General features: G+C 43.5%; 1 protein-coding gene across 4 annotated transcripts in view; it reads left to right on the top strand.

The window, feature by feature from the left end:
• POR (cytochrome p450 oxidoreductase) overlaps nt 1–25019 on the top strand; it is a 49938-nt gene that overhangs the window by 11339 nt on the left and 13580 nt on the right. Inside the window, exons 1-7 of one of the 4 annotated variants that reach the window (XM_069971765.1) lie at nt 1249–1316; nt 4344–4494; nt 5742–5940; nt 21015–21063; nt 22526–22654; nt 23957–24106; nt 24999–25019. The exon at nt 24999–25019 is cut by the window's right edge and continues 104 nt beyond it. In XM_069971765.1, the coding sequence (XP_069827866.1) occupies nt 5756–5940; nt 21015–21063; nt 22526–22654; nt 23957–24106; nt 24999–25019 (534 nt within the window). In that variant the 5' untranslated portion in view covers nt 1249–1316; nt 4344–4494; nt 5742–5755. Of the gene's footprint in view, nt 1–1181; nt 1317–4343; nt 4495–5741; nt 5941–19574; nt 19723–21014; nt 21064–22525; nt 22655–23956; nt 24107–24998 lie in introns of those variants that run through there. The other 3 variants (XM_069971764.1, XM_069971767.1, XM_069971766.1) reach the window with 3 other exon arrangements.

Below are 25019 nucleotides of genomic sequence, written 5' to 3'. Positions count from 1 at the left end.
CATAGAGAATGGAGCCCTGGCTGGGCAGACAGTGGGCTCAGTTTATTCCAGGGACAATGTTTTGCCCATTCTCCAGTCGGCTTGTTTCTAGAATTGCGCAATCTTCGAGCACGCTAAGGTTGGTGCAAACATGAGAGTGCAGCATTTGATTGTGTCAGAAAGTGGAAATCTACCATGTCTGTCTTTTTCTACCCCAAAATCTGTCCGGAGAGTCGTGAGGCCCCCATACAAATTTGATAGTAGGCCAGTCCAACTAAAATAACAGTGGGTTCAACCAACCTTACACTATTTTGTATGGGGTCTTTTACTTTATATGTGTGTCTTCAGATATAAGAAGAAAATGGCAGGGTCCAGGTAAACCTACAGGTGCTTGAGTAGGTAATAGACGTTGCATACTAATGTTGTCTTGGTTGTGGCATTGCTAACATCCAAGTGACTGTACTGTCCTTCAAAGCACCTAGAACTGCAGTTCCCCCGTTGGTTTCAGGTGAGGGGTATAAGGGAGGAAAGTCTTTTCTAATTCCTAATTTTTCTAGTTCCTAATTCCTGTCCTGACGTTCCCCACATGTTTGATGAAAGAATAATTGGACTGATTGGGTTTCATCATGTCGATGCTTCTATTATCTGCCGGAATGGTCACCAGTTGGCCAAGTAAGGCCGATAAATTAGTGTAATGGGACCTTTACTCTCCTTTTTCTATAGGGATCACACGAAGGTTGAGGGGAAATAAGCATGGATATGTATGGGGGGGTTGGAAATTAGTTCTTAGCTTCAAAGCTTTGAGAAGTGCATGGTCTGTGACCTCATGACGTGGTTGGTGGCCATAATACAGACGTCCATATTGTACTAGGTGGACTTGACCTCAATCTTTGCGACTTTCTTAAATTCCAGTTGTTTTTGGCCACGAGTAACGTTGCTGAGTCATCTTCACAATCACTTTGCTGCATAAACTTGTTAATAGAACAGATCGTTTTGCCGTGTGTTTTTCTAGACCAAAGGGAACACTCGATAACCTGCTAAGTAAACCTCTAGGGACCGTGCTTAGGTAATCAGCTTTATGGGTGTGCCAGGTTGGCAGGTAGCACATGTTCTGTATTTTGTCTTTAGCAATTCTTGGTCCCTCCTTTTTGGCACGCTGAGCTTGGATTAGTGTATAAATGTTAGAGAGGAAGAATAGATGAGAAGAGAAATTGTACTGACCCCGGGGACGTGACTTACTGCCTGCTGTCAGCCTTGACTTTAGAGATCATAGAAACCATTACTATTAATCTACAAAATGGACTTTGAGGTTACTGACTGGTTAAAGTCACATAGAGGTAAGGTCTTACGGAGCTCCCCCATAAGAGTTAGGGTGGAATCTGGATTGATTTACATCCCTGCCCCGTTTTCCCATTTTAGCGTAAGTTAGTATAGACTGTTTTATCCCTGGTGTTATTTTATTACTACTTTTTTCATTGTTTTATCCATTATTCCAGAATTATTCCAGAATTCCTATTAAAGGGAATGTATCTCCTAAATTTTCTTTTACTGATTAGTCAGATACTAAAACTTATTCTTTTATTCCAATCTGTTTCCATTTTCTAATTGTAAATTTATTTCCCTTTTTGTACATTGTTATGGGGGCGGACATCTTGCCTCAGCTGTTTTTCACAGCACTTATTGACATGCTTTACGGCAATCCTCATGGACATAGAAGACAATAGACAGAGTCTTTCCCCTGGAGATGAATGTGAAGCGTTACTTAGCATATAGAACATGCCCAATAGACCCATTGAATATAAATAAATATACACTGATGCGGACCCTATATTCTCTCGCATAGGTTACTATAACGCTGATGATTTAGCATTCTGGTTATGCTGAGTAACGGTGGCAATCCAAAATGACTTCCTTATCTCGGGGATTTACAAGAAAATTGCCACACTAGCCGGAAAAGTGCTGTGCGTCTGTGGTCACGTGGTTTCCTTCCCCATTTTTTTAATAGAAGACGTAGCATGATTCAGTATTTGTCGCCCGAGCGTCACTGGAGGTTGCTAAATCCTACTAGAAATCTCTTCTGTCTGACCGTGTCTGAATCTGACCAGATTGGGTCATCGCAGTGAAGTAACTTGCTGTAATCCTTTCCTTGCCAAAACAGATTTTTTTGTTGTTTTTTGCCACACCACACTGACTATAAGGCCTATACAAATGGTGCTTCTCTGCTTCCTCCACTATACAGGGTTCACATCGATGGAGGTCATGGAGCGTGAATAGGGGCCGTCATGTTGGCAGTGTTCAGGAATTTTTTTGGCAGGCAATGGTTTATTCCCATATACAGTAACTCCAATCTGATTGTCCTAAGTTTTCCAAGAAACCAGACTGCTTAGTTAGGCCTGGTGCTATGAGGCTTCCCTCCGATCAGTGTCGGACTGGCCCACCAGAGTACCAGAGGATCCTCCGGTGGGCCCCCAGCTTTAGAACCTGCACAAACACTGACTGACATGTTATTTCTCAATGGTTCTTCATTGGTGGTCCCCAGGATCTTTTCCTCTGGTGGGCCCCAGATACCCCAGTCCGACACTGCCTCCGACTGAAAAACACCAAGCGGTCTGAGAAACTTCAAATGGAAAAACATCATGAGGCTATTGTTTCATTTTCCCTATTGACTCTCGGCTAACATCTGGCCCCAGTGGGTTTAACTCCCAAAAAATGTCATGCGCCAATTTTGGAGCTTATTCAAAAGAAAATGTGTCCTCTGTTACACCCGTTGCAGTTTTTACAGTCCGGAAACACTGATCAGGAAGAATTTCAGGAAACCATTAGTGTTTCTGGATTGTGAGAACGAAGGTGCTGCTTGCCTGCCTCCCTCTATGATGTAACTCATGCACCACAATGCTGGGGGAGGGGGGGGGGGGGAGAGCGGCTTCTTGTGGCTGGGGCCATAATGCCGTAAAGCGAGTGATTGACAGGGCCAGGAGCCAATGGCTCCTTACACGGTCAAACAGTATTGCATTAACTGTATGTGCTCCTGATTAGTAACGTGTACAGTTAAAGGGCCAGCCATACTTACCTGGGTGCTGGTGCGGGGCTAGTACTCGGTGCATCTGGAATTCTGGACTGTTGCCATATTCACATCTGGAGCTGTCTGAGAATTCGAGATGCCAGATGCATGTCCTTTCCGAGCCTATTTTCCAGCATGTACACCCTCAGGAAAAATCCTCATAAAATCCTATGGGCCAGGAAAACTATCTGTATGTCCTAAGAAATCCAGATAGATTTTCCTGACCTGTGAAGAGTCCAGCGTTCTACGCGTTCGGACGGCTTGTTATCCGCTGCTTCCGTGATCACTCTGTTTTTCTCTAGACCTGCACCATGACCTTTGCCCTTTGGTAACTCGCTGTCTACCTTGAACTTGAGCACAATTTGCTTGTTCAGTATTTTTTAAGGATAATTTCACAATCTTCCACGGAATACTGTGACTGACAAGCCGGTGTGTAACTGTTGCACTTCTTCAGTGTATATTCACATAGCTTTAAAGGGCAACTCCAAAGAAAATCCTTCAAATCGACTGGTGTCTGGAAGTGCCAGAGATTTGTAATTTACTTCTATTAAATAATCTCCAGTCTTCCAGTACTTATCAGCTGCTGTATGTCCTGAAGGAAGTGGTGTATTCTCTCCAGTCTGACACAGTGCTCTCTGCTGACACCTCTGTCCATGTCAGGAACTGTCCAGAGCAGGAGAGGTTTTCTTTTCAATCTTTATTTATTGAAGTTTTTTAGTTTTTACAACAATACTTTAGGGAATACAGAGAGAAAAGAGGGGGGAAAAGGGGTCGGGACCCCATTATAGATTCAGTTCAAAACTGTACATACTATAATACATAATGTAGATATAAGTTACAGAGTCATAAGTCTTTTCTAGATATAAAATATAGAGAGGGTCTTAGGTGAGAGGGACAGTTCCTGCCATGGACAGAGGTGGCATCAGAGAGCACTGTGTCAGACTGGAGATAAAACACCACTTCCTGCAGGACATACAGCAGCTGATAAGTACAGAAAGATTGGAGATTTTTAAATAGAAGTGAATTACAAATCTATTTAACTTTGACATCAGCTGATTTGAAAGAAAATAAATAGCTGCCGGGGTACCCCTTTACCAGCCAAGTCACAACTGCAATGAATTACATGAGAACAGGTTGCAGGAAAAGTAGTTGTGTAGCCCTCGTCGGGTGGTCGGGCCGTTTAATATGACCCTCACACTGTACATAGAAAATAAATAAATGCAATGGTGGCCGTTCATTTTAAGGCAGTAGTGGACACCTGGATGGTAACTGTACACTGTTCTGTTGATTCTCATTGGTGTAGGGATTACATTGGCTTTAATACCCTGATGATTATTGAGCAATCTATAAGATAGACGTCTTCCGTGTGAGCTGCGCCGTGTTCTTGGAGACCGGATCGGGCTGAGTGCACCTGGCTGGACACGCTGTCCTGTTATGTAAGACGCTGGTACCAGGTGAGCAGAGACGTCTCAGGTAGCACACACGTCTGACAGCTGGGAGCTCCCTCGTCCTGGTTATGTAACCAACCCGCTTATAATCACCTGGATGTGTGTGTATATATCTATATATCTATCTATATCTCGTGTCATTTTGTCTCCGCCTTGTGTTTTAGCCTCCATGCACCTCACACCCTACGGTTAGCCTGTACATTGGAAAAGCTATCCTCCTACACGTGTCCATAGAGGTCCATTGTCTATTCTTTGGCCTCTGTCTGGCTGATATAAGGGTCCTATTAGATGGAGCGATTAGTGATTAACAAAACCGAGATTGTTCATAGTTAACCTGAAATCGTTCCCCATATTAAACAGAACGATGGTCGTTACTACGATGGTTTTCTCCATCTGATCCCAGCAAATGAAGGAACAATTGCAGAATTACAGTGAACAATTAATGATGATTTTAAGGTCAGATCTAAATGAATGAACAACAACACACAAACCAATTCTTAATTTCTGCCTGCAATTACACAGGACGATTATCATTTAAATTCGAAGGTTATAACGATTTTCTGCACGATATTTGCCGGTCGCTGCACGCCAGTAAACAAAGTATGGTGTAGCATAGTAGAGCGCACTATTCTATAAAGTAAATCCTCTCTTAAAGGGGTACCCCGGGCTAGGGGCCAGGGAGGAATGGATATAGACGCCGCCGGTCACTTACCTCCCCGCTTCCAGTGTCGGGTCCTAGGTTGCGCTGCCCCGTTCTGCTACCCCGCTGCCGCTTCCTGGTCTGAGCTGCGCCTTGAAACATGATGTCTCAAGGCTGCTCAGCCATTCAGGGGACCTAGCGGGGTCCCACCTCGGCCGCTGAATGGCTGAGCTGTCTTAAGGCGTCACTTTTCAAGCCGCAGCTCAGACCAGGCATCGGGACGGGAGAACAGGGCGGCGCGATCTGAGACCCTGGGAGGTTATTATACAGCGGCGTCTATATCCACCCCCTCCTCAGCCATACACTAAAAATACCTCTAGCCCGGAGTACCCCTTTAAATGAATAGCTTATGAGCCTATGGGTGACAGGTGCTATTTAAAAGTTGTATCTGCCATTTACAAGGTATCCGTTCACCAGCATTGTTATAAGTTTCTACAGATATTTGTCCTCAGTGAATAATGTGACCCCACTGACCCGATTTGATGCTTTCTTCTATGACACTGCTATAAGCGTACTTCAAGGTCTTGTTTTTATCTCTTTTTGCCCTTTATAGTGTCCGATCTGAAGATGGGCGATTCCTGTGTTAACCAAGATGTCTGCCAGTCAGAGGAGGGGAGCGGTGTGGCGGAGGAGACCATGTTCAGTATGGCCGACATGTTCTTGCTGTCGCTCATCGTTGGACTACTCACCTATTGGTTTTTCTTCCGCAAGAAGAAGGAAGAGCCGGTTGAATTTAAAGTTCAGACAACAGTGTAAGTGTTCCCATGTTTTCTTTTTCCTATATATATAGAAAAGTGATGTTTTTAGGCCGTATGAGAGACTCTCGTTTTCACTTGTTCAAGCAGGACATATTAGGCTGGGTTCACACAATCCGTTATTTTGCAAAAAACGGATGTAACTGTGTGCATCCGTTTTTCCGTTGACTTCCATTATAAAAAAAAGATCAAAACAGATTAAAACAGATCTGTTTCTTTTTTTTTTTTTTTTTGAAGGACACAAGACGTGGTTGACCTGATTTTTGTGTCCGTCAAAAAAAAGGATCAGTTTTTTTTTTTTATAATGGAAGTCAATGGAAAAACGGATCAAAACGGATGCACACACATGCATCAGTTGTTTCCTTCCGTCTTTCATCCGTTTTTTCAAAAGAAGATGAAAAAAACAGATTGCAAAAATGTAGTGTGAACCCAGCCTTAGTATGTTTCTATGAATCTACCGCGACCAGTTGGGGCCTTAGGGGCCGTTCACACTGCGGACCCTTATGGGCACAGACGTGGGCCCTTATGCATCAGATTTCATCCTTACTGTAACATTGGGTGAATCCTGCATATTCAAAAAGAAATCGGCATGTAAGCGTTACTATGATAATTGCAGCGTTCCCTTAAAGGGGTCGTCCAGTAATAACCCCCAGGATAGGCCATGAATAGCTGACACACCGCACCGCTGCTGATTAGCTGTACTGCACTGGTTAAATGCACGGCTGATAGACATTTTTATACTTACTGATCGGCGCTGATTCCAGCTGTGCTGATCATTCAGAGATCCGCCGCCCTGTTCTGCAGATATGGCTGTTTTTTCAGTATATGCTAATAAGTGTGTCTGGTGCACTGGGGGTGGGACCAACGAAAGCTCCTCCCATTGCTCTTGTGCCTTACAAATCTCTGAATGATCAGCGCAGTGCGGCCTATCTGCTAGGATAAAAAAAAACTTCTACCGGCATATTTTGCTTTATACTTTAGTATTGGTGGTACCGGGTTACTGCAGCTCAGCTCCCATTCACTTAAATAGGGCATGTGCGGCAGTAATCCAGTTCCAATATTTCATAATTTATCGAGCTGAGACTTGCAGCTCTGTATATTGTGTTTTTACTTGTTGTGTGGCAGCTGTGCAGAACAGCTGATTGGCAGCGGTCCCGGATGTTGGATTTTTTTTTAAAGTTATACAGATTTTTAAATTACTTCTAGTTGAAACTCTCAAGTCTACCAGTACTTATCAGCTGCTGTATATCCTGCAGGAAGTGGTGTCTTCTCTCCAGTCTGACACAGTGCTCTCTGCTGCCACCTCTGTCGATGTCAGGAACCGCCCTGCGCCGCTCTGGCTAGTTCCTGACATGGACAGAGGTGGCAGCAGAGAGCACTGTGTCAGACTGGAGAGAAGACACCACTTCCTGCAGGACATACAGCAGATGATAAATACTGGAAGATTTTTTAAATAGAAGTAGTTTTAGAAATCTGTATAACTTTCTGACACCAGTTGTAAAACACTTTTTTTCCCCCTCTGGAGTACCCCTTTAATGACTGCTTTAACACATATGAAGGTCACCCTATTACTGTCCAGTGCTGGTTGCCTACACTGGACATAGATCCTTACTTCTATAAAGGTATTGTGTAAACCAGGCAGCCCATCTGATATGTCGATTCACCTGTGATTTACCGGCGCTATTACTATTACATATGCGTTGGTCGTGGGCAGCACGTGTAACTTTTGCCAGGCTGCACCTGCAGTGTGAAACAATGTAAAAGCACCAGTATATCAGTATATATCAGTATCTCTATCAATGCAACCTGCTGAAACAGTTACAACTTATATATATAGATCAGCCACTACAGAGGAAGTCTCCGACTGACCGCCACTTCCTTCGGCAAAATCGGTTGTATATGTACCCACTGCACGTCACATTCATATACTGTATAAATACCTTAGCTTGGCAATGCACTTAAAGGGATTCTGTTAGCATTCTGACCCGACCCGAGTTATTGACAGTGTTATGGATGTCACAGCTTATCCATCCATGTAGCAGAAAATGTGTGATCTTAGAGTAACCAAGTGTCAAAGAGGAGTTGTGGCTCTCCGGCCGTGCCGCGCTCTGTCACGTCTCCTGGTTCCTCCTTCATTTAATAATTAATATTGTCTCGGCCTCCAGTTCCCGCACCGCAGATGATGCGCATGTCCTGTGTTCTAAATTTGTTCAAGCATCGTAGCCAGGAAGAGCAGCGCAGGAGCATTTACAGAAGTAAGCGTCACCGCTCAGCATGCGTGCGCCACTATTAGTGTCTACAATGCTTGAACGGCTTTAGGACACCGGACGTGTGCGCGCCCATGGGGAGAGCTACACTGAGCAATCTTGGGCTGCCCCTGGCTGCAATCAAGCACTGAGCAGTGAGATTTGCAGTAACATTATATGGCACAATTAATTGAGCGTCTAGGCCACACAAACAGCCATCCCTGTATCGTTTGTGTGGCCTCTTTTTTAAACATTTAAACATTTCTTTTGGCCACACAACATCTGTTTACATAGAGAAATGCTTGGGAAATTAATGATTGCTAGGGCCCTTTTACACAGGCTCTAAAGCTCAATTGGTTGGAGCATATGTCTGGACTGTCAGGTCTGATGACTTCTATTATGGGGTATAGAATATGATATATAGAGATGATGTGGGGTATAGTATATGATATAGTATATAGAGATGATGTGGGGTATAGTATATGATATAGTATATAGAGATGATGTGGGGTATAGTATATGATATAGTATATAGAGATGATGTAGGGTATAGTATATGATATAGTATATAGAGATGATGTGGGGTATAGTATATGATATAGTATATAGATGATGTAGGGTATAGTATATCATATACTATACCCTACATCATCTCTATATACTATATCATATACTATACCCTACATCATCTCTATATACTATATCATATACTATACCCCACATCATCTCTATATACTATATCATATACTATACCCTACATCATCTCTATATACTATATCATATACTATACCCCACATCATCTCTATATACTATATCATATACTATACCCCACATCATCTCTATATACTATATCATATACTATACCCCACATCATCTCTATATACTATATCATATACTATACTCCACATCATCTCTATATACTATATGTTATGCACAATAAATTTGCATCTTCTTTCTGTGTGGAGCTAGCTTCCATTGTTCATTTAGGTGCATCCTACATCCGTTTTCCATTCTTCTTGGACGTGCAGTATACATATATGGGTGGCAGCATGGTGGCTCAGTGGTTAGCACAGTAGCCTTGCAGTGTTGGAGTCCTGGGTTCAAATCCCACCAAGAGCAGCGTCTGCAAAGAGTTTGTATGTTCTCTCCGTGTTTGTGTAGGTTTCCTCCCACACTCAAAAACATACAGATAGGTGAAGTGCTGCGGAATCTGTGTTCTATACAAATAAAAAAAAAGGATACAAAGCATGGCAAATAAATCTTTTTCCGCAGCAAAACTAATAACTAAAATGTTATGCCTCTATTCTGGTTATTCCATCTCTGCTTATCTTAGAGATCTATCCCATCATCATAGCCCGGCAATAACCCCTGAAGATACCGGTGTCCTGGTGAAACATGGGGGTTGTTAATGAGGAGAGATTTGAGCAACGTTACACCCCCATTGTGATTAGTCAGAGACCCTGCACCAGCTCAGTGAAGTCATCAGGACCACAAACACAAAGAAAAAGCCATTAAAAAAAAATATCTTATCCCACAAAAGTTATGGCATTTGGAAGGCGGCTATGAAAACATTCTGTATGTATATATGTGGGGCAGCATGGTGGCTCAGTGGTTAGCACTGTAGCCTTGTAGCGCTGGAGTCCTGGGTTCAAATCCCACCAAGGGCAACATCTGCAAAGAGTTTGTATGTTCTCTCCGTGTTTGCGAGGGTTTCCTCTAGGTATTCTGGTTTTCTCCCACACCCAAAAACATACAGATAGGTGAAGCGCTGCGGAATCTGTGTGCGCTATACAAATAAAACATTGAACATTAATATATACACTACCGTTCAAAAGTTTGGGGTCACCCAAACAATTTAGTGGTTTCCATGTAGTCACACTTCTTCACCCCCGTACATTGTGAAATGAATAGAAAATAGAGACAAGACATTGACAAGGTTAGAAATAATGATTTGTATGTGAAATAACATTGTTCTTCCATCACACTTTGCTTCCGTCCCAGAATCCTCCTTTTGCAGCAATTCCAGCATTGCCCACCTTTGGCCTTCTAGCTATTAATCTGTTGGGGTAAGCTGGAGAAATTGCCCCCCACGCTTCTAGAAGCAGCTCCCACAAGTTGGATTGGTTGGATGGGCACTTCTGGCGTACCATACGGTCCAGCTGCTCCCACAACAGCTCAATGGGGTGGTGATCTGGTGACTGCGCTGGCCACTCCGTTACCTATGATAGAATACCAGCTGCTGCTTCTGCTGGAAATAGTTCTTGCACAATTTGGAGGTGTTTAGGGTCATTGTCCTGTTGTAGGATGAAATTGGCTCCAACCAAGCGCTGCCCACTGGGTATGGCATGGCGGTGCAGAGTGATGGCCTTCCTTATTCACAATCCCTTTACCCTGTACAAATCTCCCACCTTACCAGCACCAACCCCAGACCATCACATGACCTCCACCATGTATAACAGATGGCATCAGGCATTCTTCCAGCATCTTCTCATTTCTTCTGCATCTCACAAACCTTCTTGTTTGTCGTCCAAACACCTCAAACTTGGATTCATCCGTCCACAACACTTTTTTCCAGTCTTCCTCTTTCCAATGTCTGTGTTCTTTTGCCCATCTTAATCTTTATCTTTTATTGGCCAGTCTCAGATATGGCTTTTTCTTTGCCACTTTGCCACTCTGCCCTGAAGCCCAAAATCCTGCAGCCGCCTCTTCACTGTAGATGGTGACACTGGTGTTTTGCGGGTACTATGTAATGAAGATGCCAGTTGGGGACCTGTGAGGCGTCTGTTTCTCAAACTAGAGACTCTAATGTGCTTATCTTCTTGTTAGTTGTGCAACTCTGCCTCCCACTTTTTTTTCTACTCTGGTTAGAGCCTGTTTGTGCTGTCCTCTGAAGGGAGTAGTACACACCATTGTAGGAAATCTTCAATTTCTTAGCAATTTCTGGCATGGAATAGCCTTCATTTCTAAGAACAAGAATAGACTGTCGAGTTTCAGATGAAAGTTCTCTTTTTCTGGCCATTTTGAGTGTTTAATTGACCCCACAAATGTGATGCTCCAAAACACAATCTGCTCAAAGGAAGGTCAGTTTTGTAGCTTCTGTAACAAGCTAGACTGTTTTCAGATGTGTGAACATGATTGCACAAGGGTTTTCTAATCATCAATTATCCTTCTGAGCCAATGAGCAAACACATTGTACCATTATAAGACTGGGGTGATAGTTGCTGGAAATGGGCCTCTATACACCTATGTAGATATTGCACCAAAAACCCGACGTTTGCAGCTAGAATAGTCATTTACCACATTAGCAATGTATAGAGGGGATTGGTTTAAAGTTAGGACTAGTTTAAAGTTATCTTCATTGAGAAGTACAGTGATTTTCCTTCAAAAATAAGGACATTTCAGTGTGACCCCAAACTTTTGAATGGTAGTGTGTATATGCTAAGATTTGATCTGCGTTTTTCAGACACCATTCATGTGACATCCACAAAAACCCTGGGTCCCATAGACTCCTATCGGTGATCCGTACCAAATCGCAGTCCGTACTAGGACATGTATGTATTTTTTTTTTTTTTTTGTGGTACGGATTGTAGATCCGCTATAGAACAGACTTTGTGAATAGCCCAATAGAAATCAATGGGTAGTAAGTTAATCTGTGATAGCGGGACATGTGAATAAGGCCTAAGGCTGCATTCACACGTTCCGTGTTGCTCACGGAACGCAGACGTGGAATACCTGTAACGGACTCTTCCCCCGCCCGGGCATCTTCCGTCATTAGATGCTGGGAGCGGGGGAACTGTAATGAATCAGCTGCGTGGCTCTGTCATTACAGCGCGGCGCATATCTGTACAGTTCCCCCGCGCCCAGCATCTAATTACAGATGCTGCCCGGGCGGGGTAGAGTCAGTTACAGGCAGTCCATGTCCGTGTTCTGTAAGGAACACTGAACGTGTGAATGCAGCCTTGGGCTATTTGTAAATTGCTGAAGATCCATTGTGATTGATAACATGTGGCGCGGTCTCGATGTTAGCCTCCTGCTGGGTATGTAACGTCAGTGGGACATCAAACAAGGACGCTGGGACCCGGTAACACACCAGCATGCAGCGTGTGTACATGAGGATTAGCACTTGGTGGCCATCATATATGTTATATGTGGCATTGTTCTTGCAGATTTCTACTAAATCTGTAATTTTCAGTTCTTCCGGAGCCGGTGGCTGGAGTTTTACATCTATGTTGTCTGTGCAAACAGAGGAAGAAATCCTGCACTTGTGTCTGTGCACAACCCAACAAGAAGCAGCAGCTCTATGGAGGGCATTATAAAGCTGTAGTGAGCAGTACAAGCTGTGTATAAAGCCCTGGAGTGAGACATGTTACTTACAAAGCTCGCTCATGCTTGCCCTTCATCTCTGAGCTAGCTACAAGATGCTACGGAGCTGATTTTCAGTGTGAAAGACAGTATTGCAGGGGGTGGGATATGAAGCAGGTAATACCAGTGGAGGTCCACAAGTAGCAAGGATTCGGGTGCATAGGCGCTGGTACAGCAAGCTGTAGTAGTACTGATGCAGGGCAAATGATAGGAGGAGTAGTAGGTAGTTTAAAACTACGTTTAATATGGACAACACGTTTCTAGGTTAAACCTCTTTCTCAAGGGGGTGGAATATGCTTGATAAACGGGAAAAGGAAGCATTTTTGTTTGATAAGATATACAGTGGTGCCTTGGATTAAGAGCATAATTCGTTCCGGGACTGTGCTTGTAATCCAAATCAACTCTTAAAACAAAGCAAATTTTCCCATAGGAAATCATAGAAATGCAAACAATTGGTTTCGTACACCAAAAATAATGATTTATTATTCTGAATAACATGTAAAACAGATGAAACAAACAATGAGAAGCAGCAGAATCTGTGATATATAAGTTACTGTACAGTAATGGGGAAGATGGGAAACACAAGGGCGGAGAGAGACTGCAGGGAGCAGGAAGGAATGAGCAGGGTATAGGATGAGCACAGTATAGCAGCACTCTGTCCGGGGAGAGAGGGGTTACAGCTATGGAGAGATTACCTCCACAGTCCTGTCCCCTGATGTAAGCCCCAGCCTGAAGTGGATCTGCTATGATTTGGAAGGTGAGGGAGACTTCCTGGGTCAGAGTACAGGACTGTAGACCCCGCTATGCAGCCCATGCCCCTCTTCCACTCCGCCTCCCACTCATTACTGGGAGCTTTTACACCAAAGCAATGCTCTTAAACCAAAATGCTCTTAAACCAAGTTACTCTTAAACCAAGGTACCACTGTATTATAAAGTTTCTTATATTCGCCTGTACTATTTAATCTAGGCAAGCTTTGTTAAATCGGTTCCTGTTTCATGGTACTTTCCTGGTGACAAGTTGGTTCCCTTTCATTAGGTAGTCCATACAATGTCTTTGGTCATCTCTTCTTCCTGTAGGGGCTCTTAGAAGATGCTTACAGCTGCTCATTAGTAGACATCATCTGTGTTCCTACAATGGTTGGTTGTCTATCCTGTGGGGATATTTGTACCCCATTATGCACTGATTTGTCCTAAGTGGGTTGCTGTGCGCTTTTTTTTTTTTTTTTTTTTCCTTAGCTTAAGTTACCAACTAGAAACTGGTTCTACATGAAAGACTCTTATCCTCGAGAAATCACAATCTGACACATATCGGTATATTTCCTTAGTGTCTATCGGCTCATGCCTTAAAGGAGAAGTCTGGCGAAAATTTTATTAAAGTATTGGATTGTCCCCCAAAAGTTATACAAATCCCAAATCCCACTTATTACAAAAAATGCACATGAAGTGTTTTTTTCCCTGCACTTACTACTGCATCAAGGCTTCACTTCCTGGATACCGTGGTGATGTCACTTCCTGGATACCGTGGTGATGTCACTTCCTGGATAACATGGTGATGTCACTTCCCGGATAACATGGTGATGTCACGAACCGACTCCCAGATCTGTGTGGGCTTTGGCTGCTGGAGAGGATGATGGCAGGGGGATGCTCAGTGCCCTGTGTCCCTCAGTGTCCCCTGCAATCATCCTCTCCAGCAGCCACAGCCCGCACAGCTCTGGGAGTCGAGTCGTGACGTCACCGTGTTATCAGGGAAGTGAAGCCTTGATGCAGTAGTAAGTACAGGGAAAAAGCACTTAACAAGCATCTCCTATAATAAGTGTATATTGGGGATTTGTATAACTTTGGGGGGAGGGGGGGCAATACAATACTTAAATAAAAAAAAATGTCGCCGGACTTCTCTTTTAACTCTAAAAGCAAAGGTTTAACCTTATACTGACACATTCAATTAAAGAGGTTGGTACAGTGTAAAGCACATACAGATATGTAATGGTGAACAAGTGTGATGTTCTTAGTAAGGTTAGCGCTCATCCCTGCTCATCTGCTCTTCTCTCCCATGGAGATACTTTGCTGTCATCATGCCACAATGCAGACACTTTCCCATAATCCCCCTTTTCTTGCATGCTCGGTGGAGACCAGCTGCCAGTACTTCCTGGAGACTGAAGTTGCACTGAGCATGCCTGGCCACCTTAGTGGGCCGAAAGAACAACAGATTTTTAAAACAAAGTATTCACAAGAATGATGGCTGACCTCTGGGAGATCAAAACACAGCGGAGACACCAGCACATGTTTCTCAACGTCAGTCAATCTAGGAACATTGCCCCCTGGGGGATCAAGTATGTAAAAATACTGTGGAAACACCATCACGTGCTTCTCAACGTTGGAGAGCCAGCCAGACCTTCCTCCGGGAAGGAACAACCAAGCTGAGAGGGGAGGAGGGTCAAAATTGACAGGACTTGCGGAATACCCCAGCAAGATATCCATCCACAGACAGCTGTTTTGGGGTATTTGCCCCTCATCAGTGCGGAGCAGGATTCTGGATAGTGGGAGCAATGCCTAGTAAGTGCATTTAAGAGAATGATGGCCAACCTCAGGGAGATCAACCATAGCGCCACAGAGACACAAGCACGTGTTTCTCAATGTCAGTGAATCTAGGAACATTGCCCCCTGGGAAATCAAATGTACAAACATACTGTGGAGACATCATCATGGGTTTCTCAACACGGCACGTGGGGAATAACAAAGTCTTAATCTCTTGCACAGTACAGTTTCACAGATGCTTCTACATCTCAAATATATTTACTTTAACATAATACATCAGTTTACACCTATACTTACCTATATACTACTGAGAACCACAGTGTTTAAAGGGGTACTCCGGGGAAGGTTTTTTTTTTTTAAATTCTTTTAAATCAACTGGTTTCAGTAAGCTATACAAATTTGTAACTTCTGTTTAAAAATGTTAAGTCTTCCAGTACTTATCAGCTGCTGTATGTCCTGAAGGAAATGTATTCTTTCCAGTGTGACACAGGTCTCTCTGCTGCCCCCTCTGTCCATGTCAGGAACTGTCCAGAGCAGCAGCAAATCCCCATAGAAAACCTCTCCTGCTCTGGACAGTTCCTGACATGCACAGAGGTGGCAGCAGAGAGCACTGTGTTAGACTGGAGAGAATACACCACTTCCTGCAGGACATACAGCAGCTGATAAGTATTGGAAGACTGGAGAGAATACACCACTTCCCCTTTAATACGGTCAGTGATGTTACAGTCTAAAGTCTTATAATGTGCACTCTTGAGCTGAGTGCATGTATATTGTTCCGAGCCAAGAATGCTCCAGCTGGTGCCATCATTCTTCTCTTCTGTCAGCGCTTACCTCTGTCTCTGGCACAAAGTGATAGCAGGGCGTCCCTGACGTCATTTTAGCAGTAAAAATCAGATATATGGACGTCGCCTGAGCCACTTAGTTGGCTAACGCTGTACCGGAGAATATTCCTATAATGTAGCTGAAGCTATTTTCGGCTGTCTAACCTAGGTCAGGGGTAGGGAACCTTGGCTCTCCAGCTGCTGCAAAACTTAGCTTTGGCTGTCCAGGCATGATGGGAGTTGTAGTTGTGCAACTGCTGGAGGGCCAAGGTTCCCTACCCCTGACCTAAACCATCATAAACCTGGGTAATAGGGGTACTAATACACAAAGTGATTTTTTTGACGATTAACGATAAACAAACTCAAACGACCAATATGGTGAACGGCCTGAAATGGTCCACCCAATGAACGTTACTTATGATCTTTATTGCATTTGTCCTTTACTCTCCACTGCGTTCACTGCTACTGCTAATCACGTCTTATTACATGCGAACGATCAACGATAAAAATAGGTACAAATTCTATTAAACGACCAGCGCTTTCTCGTTGGTCGTTTAATCGTTGTCTGCTATTACATTAACGATTGCCGTTCAAAGATTTTTCAAACTATAATCGTTTCGTGTTATAACACCCTAAGTTACTCCCCAGATCCGGGCCCACACAGCTTCACCTGTATGTTATTCCGTAAGTGTTGTTCTCAGGCTACACGGTTCACCGCAGTGCGATAACCCAGTGGTATGGCAAATCTGCTGATCTTTAATCTGACGGCTATTTTCCCATATGTTGCAGCTAGTCTTTGCTATATGCCGGTGTGTATACTTGCATCTCTGGTGTCTCTGTATTACAGGGACATGTCGGCAGCGGATGAGACGTCTTGGCTTTCATGGCGAGCACCGCTGCTTAAGCTGTTTGTGTAAGGGATTCCTTCTGGGTGAGGAGGCCCGGCGGGGAAGGTTCAGATGTGAAACTTCTGAGCAGAATGGGATAAATGGCTGACAAAAGGCGGCTCATGTTACAGGATGTGGGAATGCTGGAAGCTGGCTGTATAAAGCGTTGGCAGGCCGCTCTAAGAGCCGTCCTCGCTGCTGTCACCCATTTGTTTCATAATCCAGATTATCGCGTCGTGTCTTTACATCCCTCTTAGATATTAGATGACGAGAACGGATCACGGACAGATTTATGATCTAATCCACGACCGGTCAGAGATCAGTAAAAGGTTTTATCAGGATCCATTAGTAATGCTGATCTTTCTATATATTTTGCATGACTAAATAATACGGTATAAGAAAATATTGAAATGTCTGAATAACGTAAATATTTTTTTAATATAATAAAATTACTTTACCCAGCAAATGCTTGTAATGAGCGAATTTACAGCAGTGAAGGAACTCAGCAATCTGCTTATCAGCCGGCTGCTTTTGACGTCTGTGCCGCTTCGGGTGCCTGGAAAAGCTGGATCCAGTCCTGGGAAACTGGGAGAAGTTTTTCCAGGTACCTGGGGAGGAGTGGCACTGAGCAGCATGGGCTTCAAAAGCAGCCGGCTGAAAAGCAGATTGCTGAGTTAACCCAGCGCTTTACTTCATTGCCGTAAACTCGCTCGTCTCTACCTGTAATCTTTCACTCTGGTTAATCTGCAGCTGTTGCATAATCACCGAAAATGTTCTTGTTTATCATATATCAAATCCTTTATGATGATTAGTGTTGCAGGGACTTGATAATCTGTTCGGCAAAGTTCTCCAAACCAGAGCCCTCTGCATTTGACTTCCAGCGGCTGGAGAAGTTGGATGTAGCCATAGGGATGCCAGGAAATAACATAAATTCAGCCTATGGCTGTGTCCATATGTTTTCCAGGACTCCCTACTTCTACAGCCCAACTTCTCCGACCACCGGGAGTCAAATGCAGAGCGTTCAGGTTTGGAGAACAGTTCAGCGAGCTCGCTCAACACTAATGATGGCCTAAAAGTTTTTGTCAGCATTTAGTCCGTTCTTAGAAACCAGCAACAGTGGATAGGACTAGAGTTGAACAGATTTCGAGCACGTTTTGGTTTGTCCGAATCAGAGTGTGCAGTATTTGATTAGCGGTGGCTGAAGTTGGACCTAGAAAACCTGGATATAGCGAAAGGCCATAGGTCATAGGCTGTATCCATGTTTTCCAAGTAGCCTGATGGCTACATCCAACTTCTTCTTCAACCACCGGTGTTCAAATGAAGAACATTTGGGTTTGGATGAACCTGAGTGCTTGAGGTTCGCTCATCCTCTAGTCACCTATTAAAATGAGCATAATAGCATAATAAATGAGCATAAAATATAAGATATTTACTCTCCAACAGTAAAACAAAGCTAAACCGCCACCCGTCCTCTCACAATTTACTGCAGACGCAGGCTAATGTATATCCAGTTACATGGCACAAGAAAGTCTTCTGTGTCACATATTAGATTTTGGCACGTAAGGACCCAGTCTGCTTGAATTTGCTTATACTTAAAGGGGTTCTCCAACATTCAGTAAAAATAATTAAAACACACATTACATTGCTTTATCTGTGTGCTCCACTTCTGAAACCACCAAGAATTCATGTTGTGTGTATTGCTCTCCCTTACCGCGTCCTCTTATTGCTCCCTGGTTGAGCTGTTGCAGAACCTTTACAGTACATGGCAGGCTGTTGGTCTGGCCCTGGTCTGTCTGTTACTAGAGACAGACTGAGACTAACAACAGACAGAGGACAGCAGATTTTTTAATAGAAGTTAATTACAGATTTCTACGACTTTCTGAAACCAGTTGATTCAAAAGAAAAATATTTTTGCCGGAGTGCCCCTTTAATCCAGGCAGAGGCAGACGTTTTGCCTGGAAAACCCCTTTTTAAGAGATTCCTACACCTTGTATAACTGTGCAGTGGGTTGAGCTAGAATATTTGTCAGGTCTCATTTATGTGACTATATGAACAATCACATCAGAGGAGGGCGTTTTTTTTTTATTTTTTATTTTTTTTTTCTTCCTCCTGTTTTCAAATCCTTCCGCTATTCTTGCGCTGTCATGGCAGTGCCCCTCAGGGCCACCCACAGTCTCTGTGCCTATGGAAGTCAGTACTTTAGGGCAGGGGTAGGGCACCTTGGCTCTCCAGCTGTTGCAAAACTACAACTCCCATCATGCCCGGATAGGTAAACCTTTTAGCTTTGGCGCTCCAGGCATGATGGGAGTTGTAGTTTTGCACCAGCCCTGGGTTAGTGCCCCTGTATCTGTGCCAACCAGCCCTAAAGCGAGGGTGTAAAGCAGGAACCTAGTAAGTGTGAGGCAAGAAGAGGATCCCGTCTGTGATACAAAAACAGTTTCCTGGGAAACCAGATGGTGGCGGAAGGAAGGGGAGTGCGGGAGTTACTTGTTCCACACAGATAAAGAGCGAGAAGAGGAAGAAAGGAGGAGGGGTAGCGAGGGAGCCGAGGAGCAGTGGTTCTTGGGATCTTTCATTCTCCCTTCCCATTCTTTTTTCATTCTTGCCAGATGTGAAGGATTCTTTAGCTTTTTCCTTTTTTTCCCCTCTTCCTCCTCTGTTTCTTTTGTGGCTTTTAGTAACTCTTCTGAGTGGAGGGGAGCGCTCGGCAGGGAAGTCAATGGCTCTTACTACATTTGTTTCCTCGCCGTAGTCCCAATCGCTTTTAGTTTTTCTGGAGAGAGACGAACGCCTGAGAATGAAGCGACATCTGCATTGGCATGTGCCGGCAGCGGGGGGAATGTGACCGCTCTATTGTCGGAGCCCAGAAGGAGTCTTTAGGATGGGATGCTTCAGCTCGGTCCCCCAGGAGGATGTCCTTGTAGTAGGGTGAGTGTGCACCGGCGGGGCGAGAAGACATCGATATCGCTGAGAAACTTGGAGCCAGACAGGTTTTCTTGGTTTTGTTTCCATTTGAACTTGCGGCTCGTGAGAACTTCAGTCTCATGTTTCCTCTTTGGGAGTTGAGCTCGGACATGCTCAGTCACCGCACTCACTTTTACATAATGTTTTTGCTTTCTTTTTTTTTCTCTAACAAAGCAGATTTTTTCTTTTTATAACTGGTTGTTTGTGTGTGTTTGTGTGTGTTTGTGTGTGTTTGTGTGTGTTTGTGTGTGTTTGTGTGTGTTTGTGTGTGTTTGTGTGTGTTTGTGTGTGTGTGTGTGTGTGTGTGTGTTTGTGTGTGTTTGTGTGTGTTTGTGTGTGTTTGTGTGTGTTTGTGTGTGTTTGTGTGTGTTTGTGTGTGTGTGTGTGTGTGTGTGTGTGTGTGTGTGTTTGTGTGTGTGTGTGCTGCTGGTTCAGAAGGTTTGTCATAGTAACAAAGCAAAAAGAAAAAAAAATATAGTAAGTAAATAAAAGAATTCGGCATGGTGACTGTGCTTCTATCTAATAGTATCCAAGCCAGTGATGTCGAAAGGAAAGCCGACCATAGAAGAGCGCACATGATTTCTCTTGGAGAACAAATTGAGCACGTTAAATATTTCTGTATAATTCTGGATGACTTATTGATTAGGGCGATTATTGGGGCACATGGGCAGAGCGTCAGTGCATCACAGGTTTTTCTACAAAGCCTTCCATTGGATAGAAGTAACGGTTTTAGAACACGATTGCGGTTACAAAGTCTGGTGACTATCCTGCTGTTCTAGGGCAAGTTCAGGTGTTGTCAGTGTAGATTCTGCCCCATGAATCTGCAGCAAATTACGTGTCCGAGCAGATGGTATTGGCTTTTGAAACATTGCAGAACTGTTCGCTTTGCGTATACTTTTGCAAAATTTTTCACCTTTAAATTTTGACATTACCTTGAATGTTTCCTCATGTGTGTTCCATCACATTGGTGTAGGGCCCTGGTCGCATTGGGGTTGCCGTCTGGGATCGACATGATAGAACTAGCCCCATAGCATAGCCACCCATCACATTAGTGTAGGGCCCTGGTCGCATTGGGGTTGCCGTCTGGGATCGGCATGATAGGTGGCTATACTGTGGGGCCAGTTCCATCACATTAGTGTAGGGCCCTGGTCGCATTGGGGTTGCCGTCTGGGAATGGCATGTACGTGTATATGAAAGCTCCTTCTCCTCTTGTGAATTGACGCTCTAATGATTACTCCCTTTTATTACATTTGCAGAACATCCACGTCAAGAGAGAGCAGCTTTGTGGAAAAGATGAAGAAGACGGTAAGATTAATTTCTAACTGGACTTTTCATGTTCAAACCATCCATTTTGTTAACTAATCTAAAGCGGGGAACGCGGAGTTTTGGTTTTCAATTTGGTTTTACATTCTAGAAGAGGGATTGAAACCTTGATCCATTTTTTGACTTTTTGACAGTTTTTTTTCTGTGCGTTAAAATTGAACTTATTAAAATGTCCAAAAAAAGGCAGTGTGAACGCAACCTAAGTCAGATAGCCCTGTAAAAGCCACTTCCGTCATTGTCGGCTGTACATCCTCTGTTTTACATGTGGACGTGTGCCGCCAGCGATCAGCAGGAAAACGTTCGTCATCTGATAACTGTGTCCTTTACACAGGACAATGTGCTTGGCCAGTAATCTCCCGTGTACAAGGTCCTTACACCTATGGGAATACGCCTCAAATGTTTTTTTTTTTTTTTCTTTTAATTATCCATACAATACTATACATCAGAGATAATTGTAGATCCAGAAAAACAACTCCAATAATAAACCCATCAACAAGGGGGGAAAAAAGACTGAAGATAGGCAGACGAGGTAAAAATAAAAGGTAGCCTATAAATGACAGTAATGACTCTATATTACATGCCGGATGTTATTAGCACAAATCTGCGGCATTCCCATGATAAACAATAAAACCATTGAGCAGAACCTCTATACAATTCCATCAACTTGGCCAATCGGCGTTTTAGTCAACAACTTGATGATGTGAGTAATCCCCAGCAGTGTGATTCATGCCGGAAAGTAGGAGTCTTTTAATTTTTTTTTATTTTAATTTTTTTACAATAATGAGTATAATTTAGAAGCTTGAGTGTAGTGAGTGGGCATAGGTACATATAACACACATATATATAATATATATATATATATATATATATATATAATATAATATATATATATATATATATATATATATATATATATATTATATTAGTGTGTTATATGTACCTATGCCCACTCACTACACTCAAGCTTCTAAATTATACTTATTATTGTAAAACAATAAAATAAAAAAATTAAAAATTTACACCTACTTTCCTATTATAATACTGTGTGTGTGTGTATATATGTATGTGTATATATATATATATATATATATATATATAAAATATATATTATTATTATTATGATAGATTAAGAGTAAAAGGAAGCAGGAGGTTAGTAGCTGACTGGAGATTTTATAATCGTGGCTGCTGATATTTTCCTGGGCTTTTCCTTTCTTATCCCTTTCGGAAACCCTATAGTCAGCGACCTCCTGGCCAGATCGCCCGTTCCAGGCACCAGTATATACATTCAGCAGAACAGTTAGTAGAGATAAGAGAAACTTTGGGCTCAGAGGCCTTTTTATCACTTCAGTGATCGCCTACGCAGAAACAACCTGGGGCCGTCAAGAAAATGCAAGAAGATTCTATTAATTGACTGACACCTAAACTTTTTTTTTCTTTTTTTAAGGGCAAAAATATAGTAGTTTTCTATGGATCTCAGACCGGCACAGGAGAAGAATTTGCAAACCGACTTGCTAAGGATGCTCACCGCTATGGTATGCGCGGTATGGCGGCCGACCCTGAAGAGTTTGAAATGGTGAGTGGCATGGTAGTGGTGTGTTAGAGTATAAATCGATGCTGATGTATGGGCCATAAAATTCTTTTTAGGGATCGTTTAAGAAAGCAAGTACTGCATGGAAAATGGTGGTTTCCTCCTCACGCACAAACTCTTTACTAAAGGAGTAGTAGCATCATGGCCCACATGATTCCTGGTTACATAAGCGATATAATATAACTACCAGATCAGGAATACAGTGGAAGAGGACGTCCCATGAAATTGCAAGAGAGGGGGTGCGAGAAAATAGGTAAACTCTCCTATCCTCATGCCTCCGTTGTGCAGCTCCCGGCCCCGTTGACAGCCGCCAGCTGTCATCTTTGGCTGAAATCCGAGTACTTCACGTACCTGGCTGTTCCAGGTGCAACTTCACAGCCTGGCTGAACGATATTCTCACCTGTCAATGACTGGGGCGGTGTCCTACTCTAGTCACTGATAGGCTGTGCAGGTAGTCACTCAGCCGAGTACTTGACCAGCATCCAGTACCAGCCTATTGTTACTGACCGTGTAACAGAAGCCCAGCCCTAAAGCCTTGTTCACATGTTCAGACTTTAATGCAGAATCCATCTTCATTTCAAGTCTTGCATCCAAATGGAGGAATTGTTAGCCAGTGTTTCCATTAGAATTCCTAATAAAACCCGAATATAACATGCAGGATTTTTGCTTCTTTTACCCTCCGTAATACATTAATAGCAGGAATTGTACCACCAGTGATGTATTGTAGCCTTACCCGGACCATAATGCATCACTTCACCTCTCTTTCCACATAGTCATTGTATTGTCTGCCTTTTGGAGCAGTCTTTTGTGCCGGCCGCCCCCGATTCTCCGTGCCGCCGTCTCCAAGTTTAATCAGTTACAGAGTTCCTCTGAAACTAATAGGAATTATTAAAAACAGCCTTTACATAGGAAGAATCCAAAAAGCAGAAATAGCAACCTATTCTCATGTTAAAGAAGCCCCCCAGACAATGGGGTCCAGACACAAGCCTCCTGCATTCATGGCTGAATATTAACCAGGGCCAAGTGCCGGAGCTGTCTGAGCTGTGGGAATCCTGGACGGCTGCCGGGGGGGTCACAGCTTCTTGGGCCCTTATTATTCCACAAATCCCATAGTGCACCTGTGTCCATTACACTCAAGAAGCAGAACTCTCCCCCTGAACTCTCCTGACAAATATTTTCTGCTATTTCCCCGATTGTTGCTCAATACCAGATGAAGTCGTTTTAGGAGTAGGTTACGTGTGTTGCTTTAATAATACATGGTATTAAACGGTTGTTTCTGTTCGGCAGGCGGACCTCAGTCGGCTTACAGAGATTGAAAACTCTCTTGCTGTGTTCTGCATGGCCACGTATGGTGAAGGGGACCCCACCGACAACGCTCAGGACTTCTATGACTGGCTACAGGAAGCGGACGTTGATCTTTCTGGACTTAAATTTGCAGTGAGTGCTGTTGTTAATCATGAAAGGTCTTGGGCCCCTTCACACTTCAGGAAAATGTCTAGATTTTTTGACCCATAGAGTTCTATTGGGCATGAATACCCTTGGATTTTTCCTGAAGGGTGTGCATGATGGAAAATAGGCCTGGAAATCATAGGACATGTCTTATAACTGACTGGAATTCTTGCACAGATGCCCCCTATAGGATCCTTTGGGGGTATCTGGAATTCTGGAGAACTCTAGATGCGCATGTGGAATTCCGGGTGCATTGCTTGGAAGCCTGGACCACCAATGGCTCTTTTAACTGTATGTGCTCCTAATCAGGGCATACAGGTAAATATTGTGCTGTGTTTCACAGGACTGAGAGCCCTTGGGTCCCAGTCCTGTCAATCACTCTTCTAGCTGGAGGCAGCATTATGCCTCTGGCCATTAGAGATCGCTGTCTTTCTCTTCAGGGTTGCGGCGCATGAGTGACCTCACACATGCATCTGATAATCCTGAAGTCAGGGAGAGAGAAGCCAGGCAGGAGCACCACTGCAGCCTGCGGCAAGTGAGTATAGGTTTCCCCCCCCCCCCCCCCCTCTGTGTTTATGATCAGGAAACACTGATGGTTTCCTGATTATTGTCTCCTGGCTGTAAAAATGGTCACAGACGTGTGAAAGGGGCCTCAGGGTCTCTTTGGCGAGGAAGGGGGCAATATTGGAGAATTTTACATAAATGAATTTTTTTTTTCTCTTTATTTTTTGTTATAATGTGAACTTGAAAATAAACATACAGATCCAAACACACATCTTAAAAACCTCGCCGTCCCATCATATAAAAAAAAATATAAAGAATTTTCCATTCTTTATTCTGTTGATGGCTGATCTTCAGTGGTTTCTCCTTCTTTACTTAGGTATTTGGCCTCGGAAACAAA

Source organism: Dendropsophus ebraccatus, chromosome 5, assembly GCF_027789765.1.
Source record: "Dendropsophus ebraccatus isolate aDenEbr1 chromosome 5, aDenEbr1.pat, whole genome shotgun sequence".
Lineage (NCBI taxonomy): Eukaryota > Metazoa > Chordata > Amphibia > Anura > Hylidae > Dendropsophus > Dendropsophus ebraccatus.
Note: the sequence above shows the minus strand (reverse complement) of the source record. Positions and strands in the feature narration are given on the sequence as shown.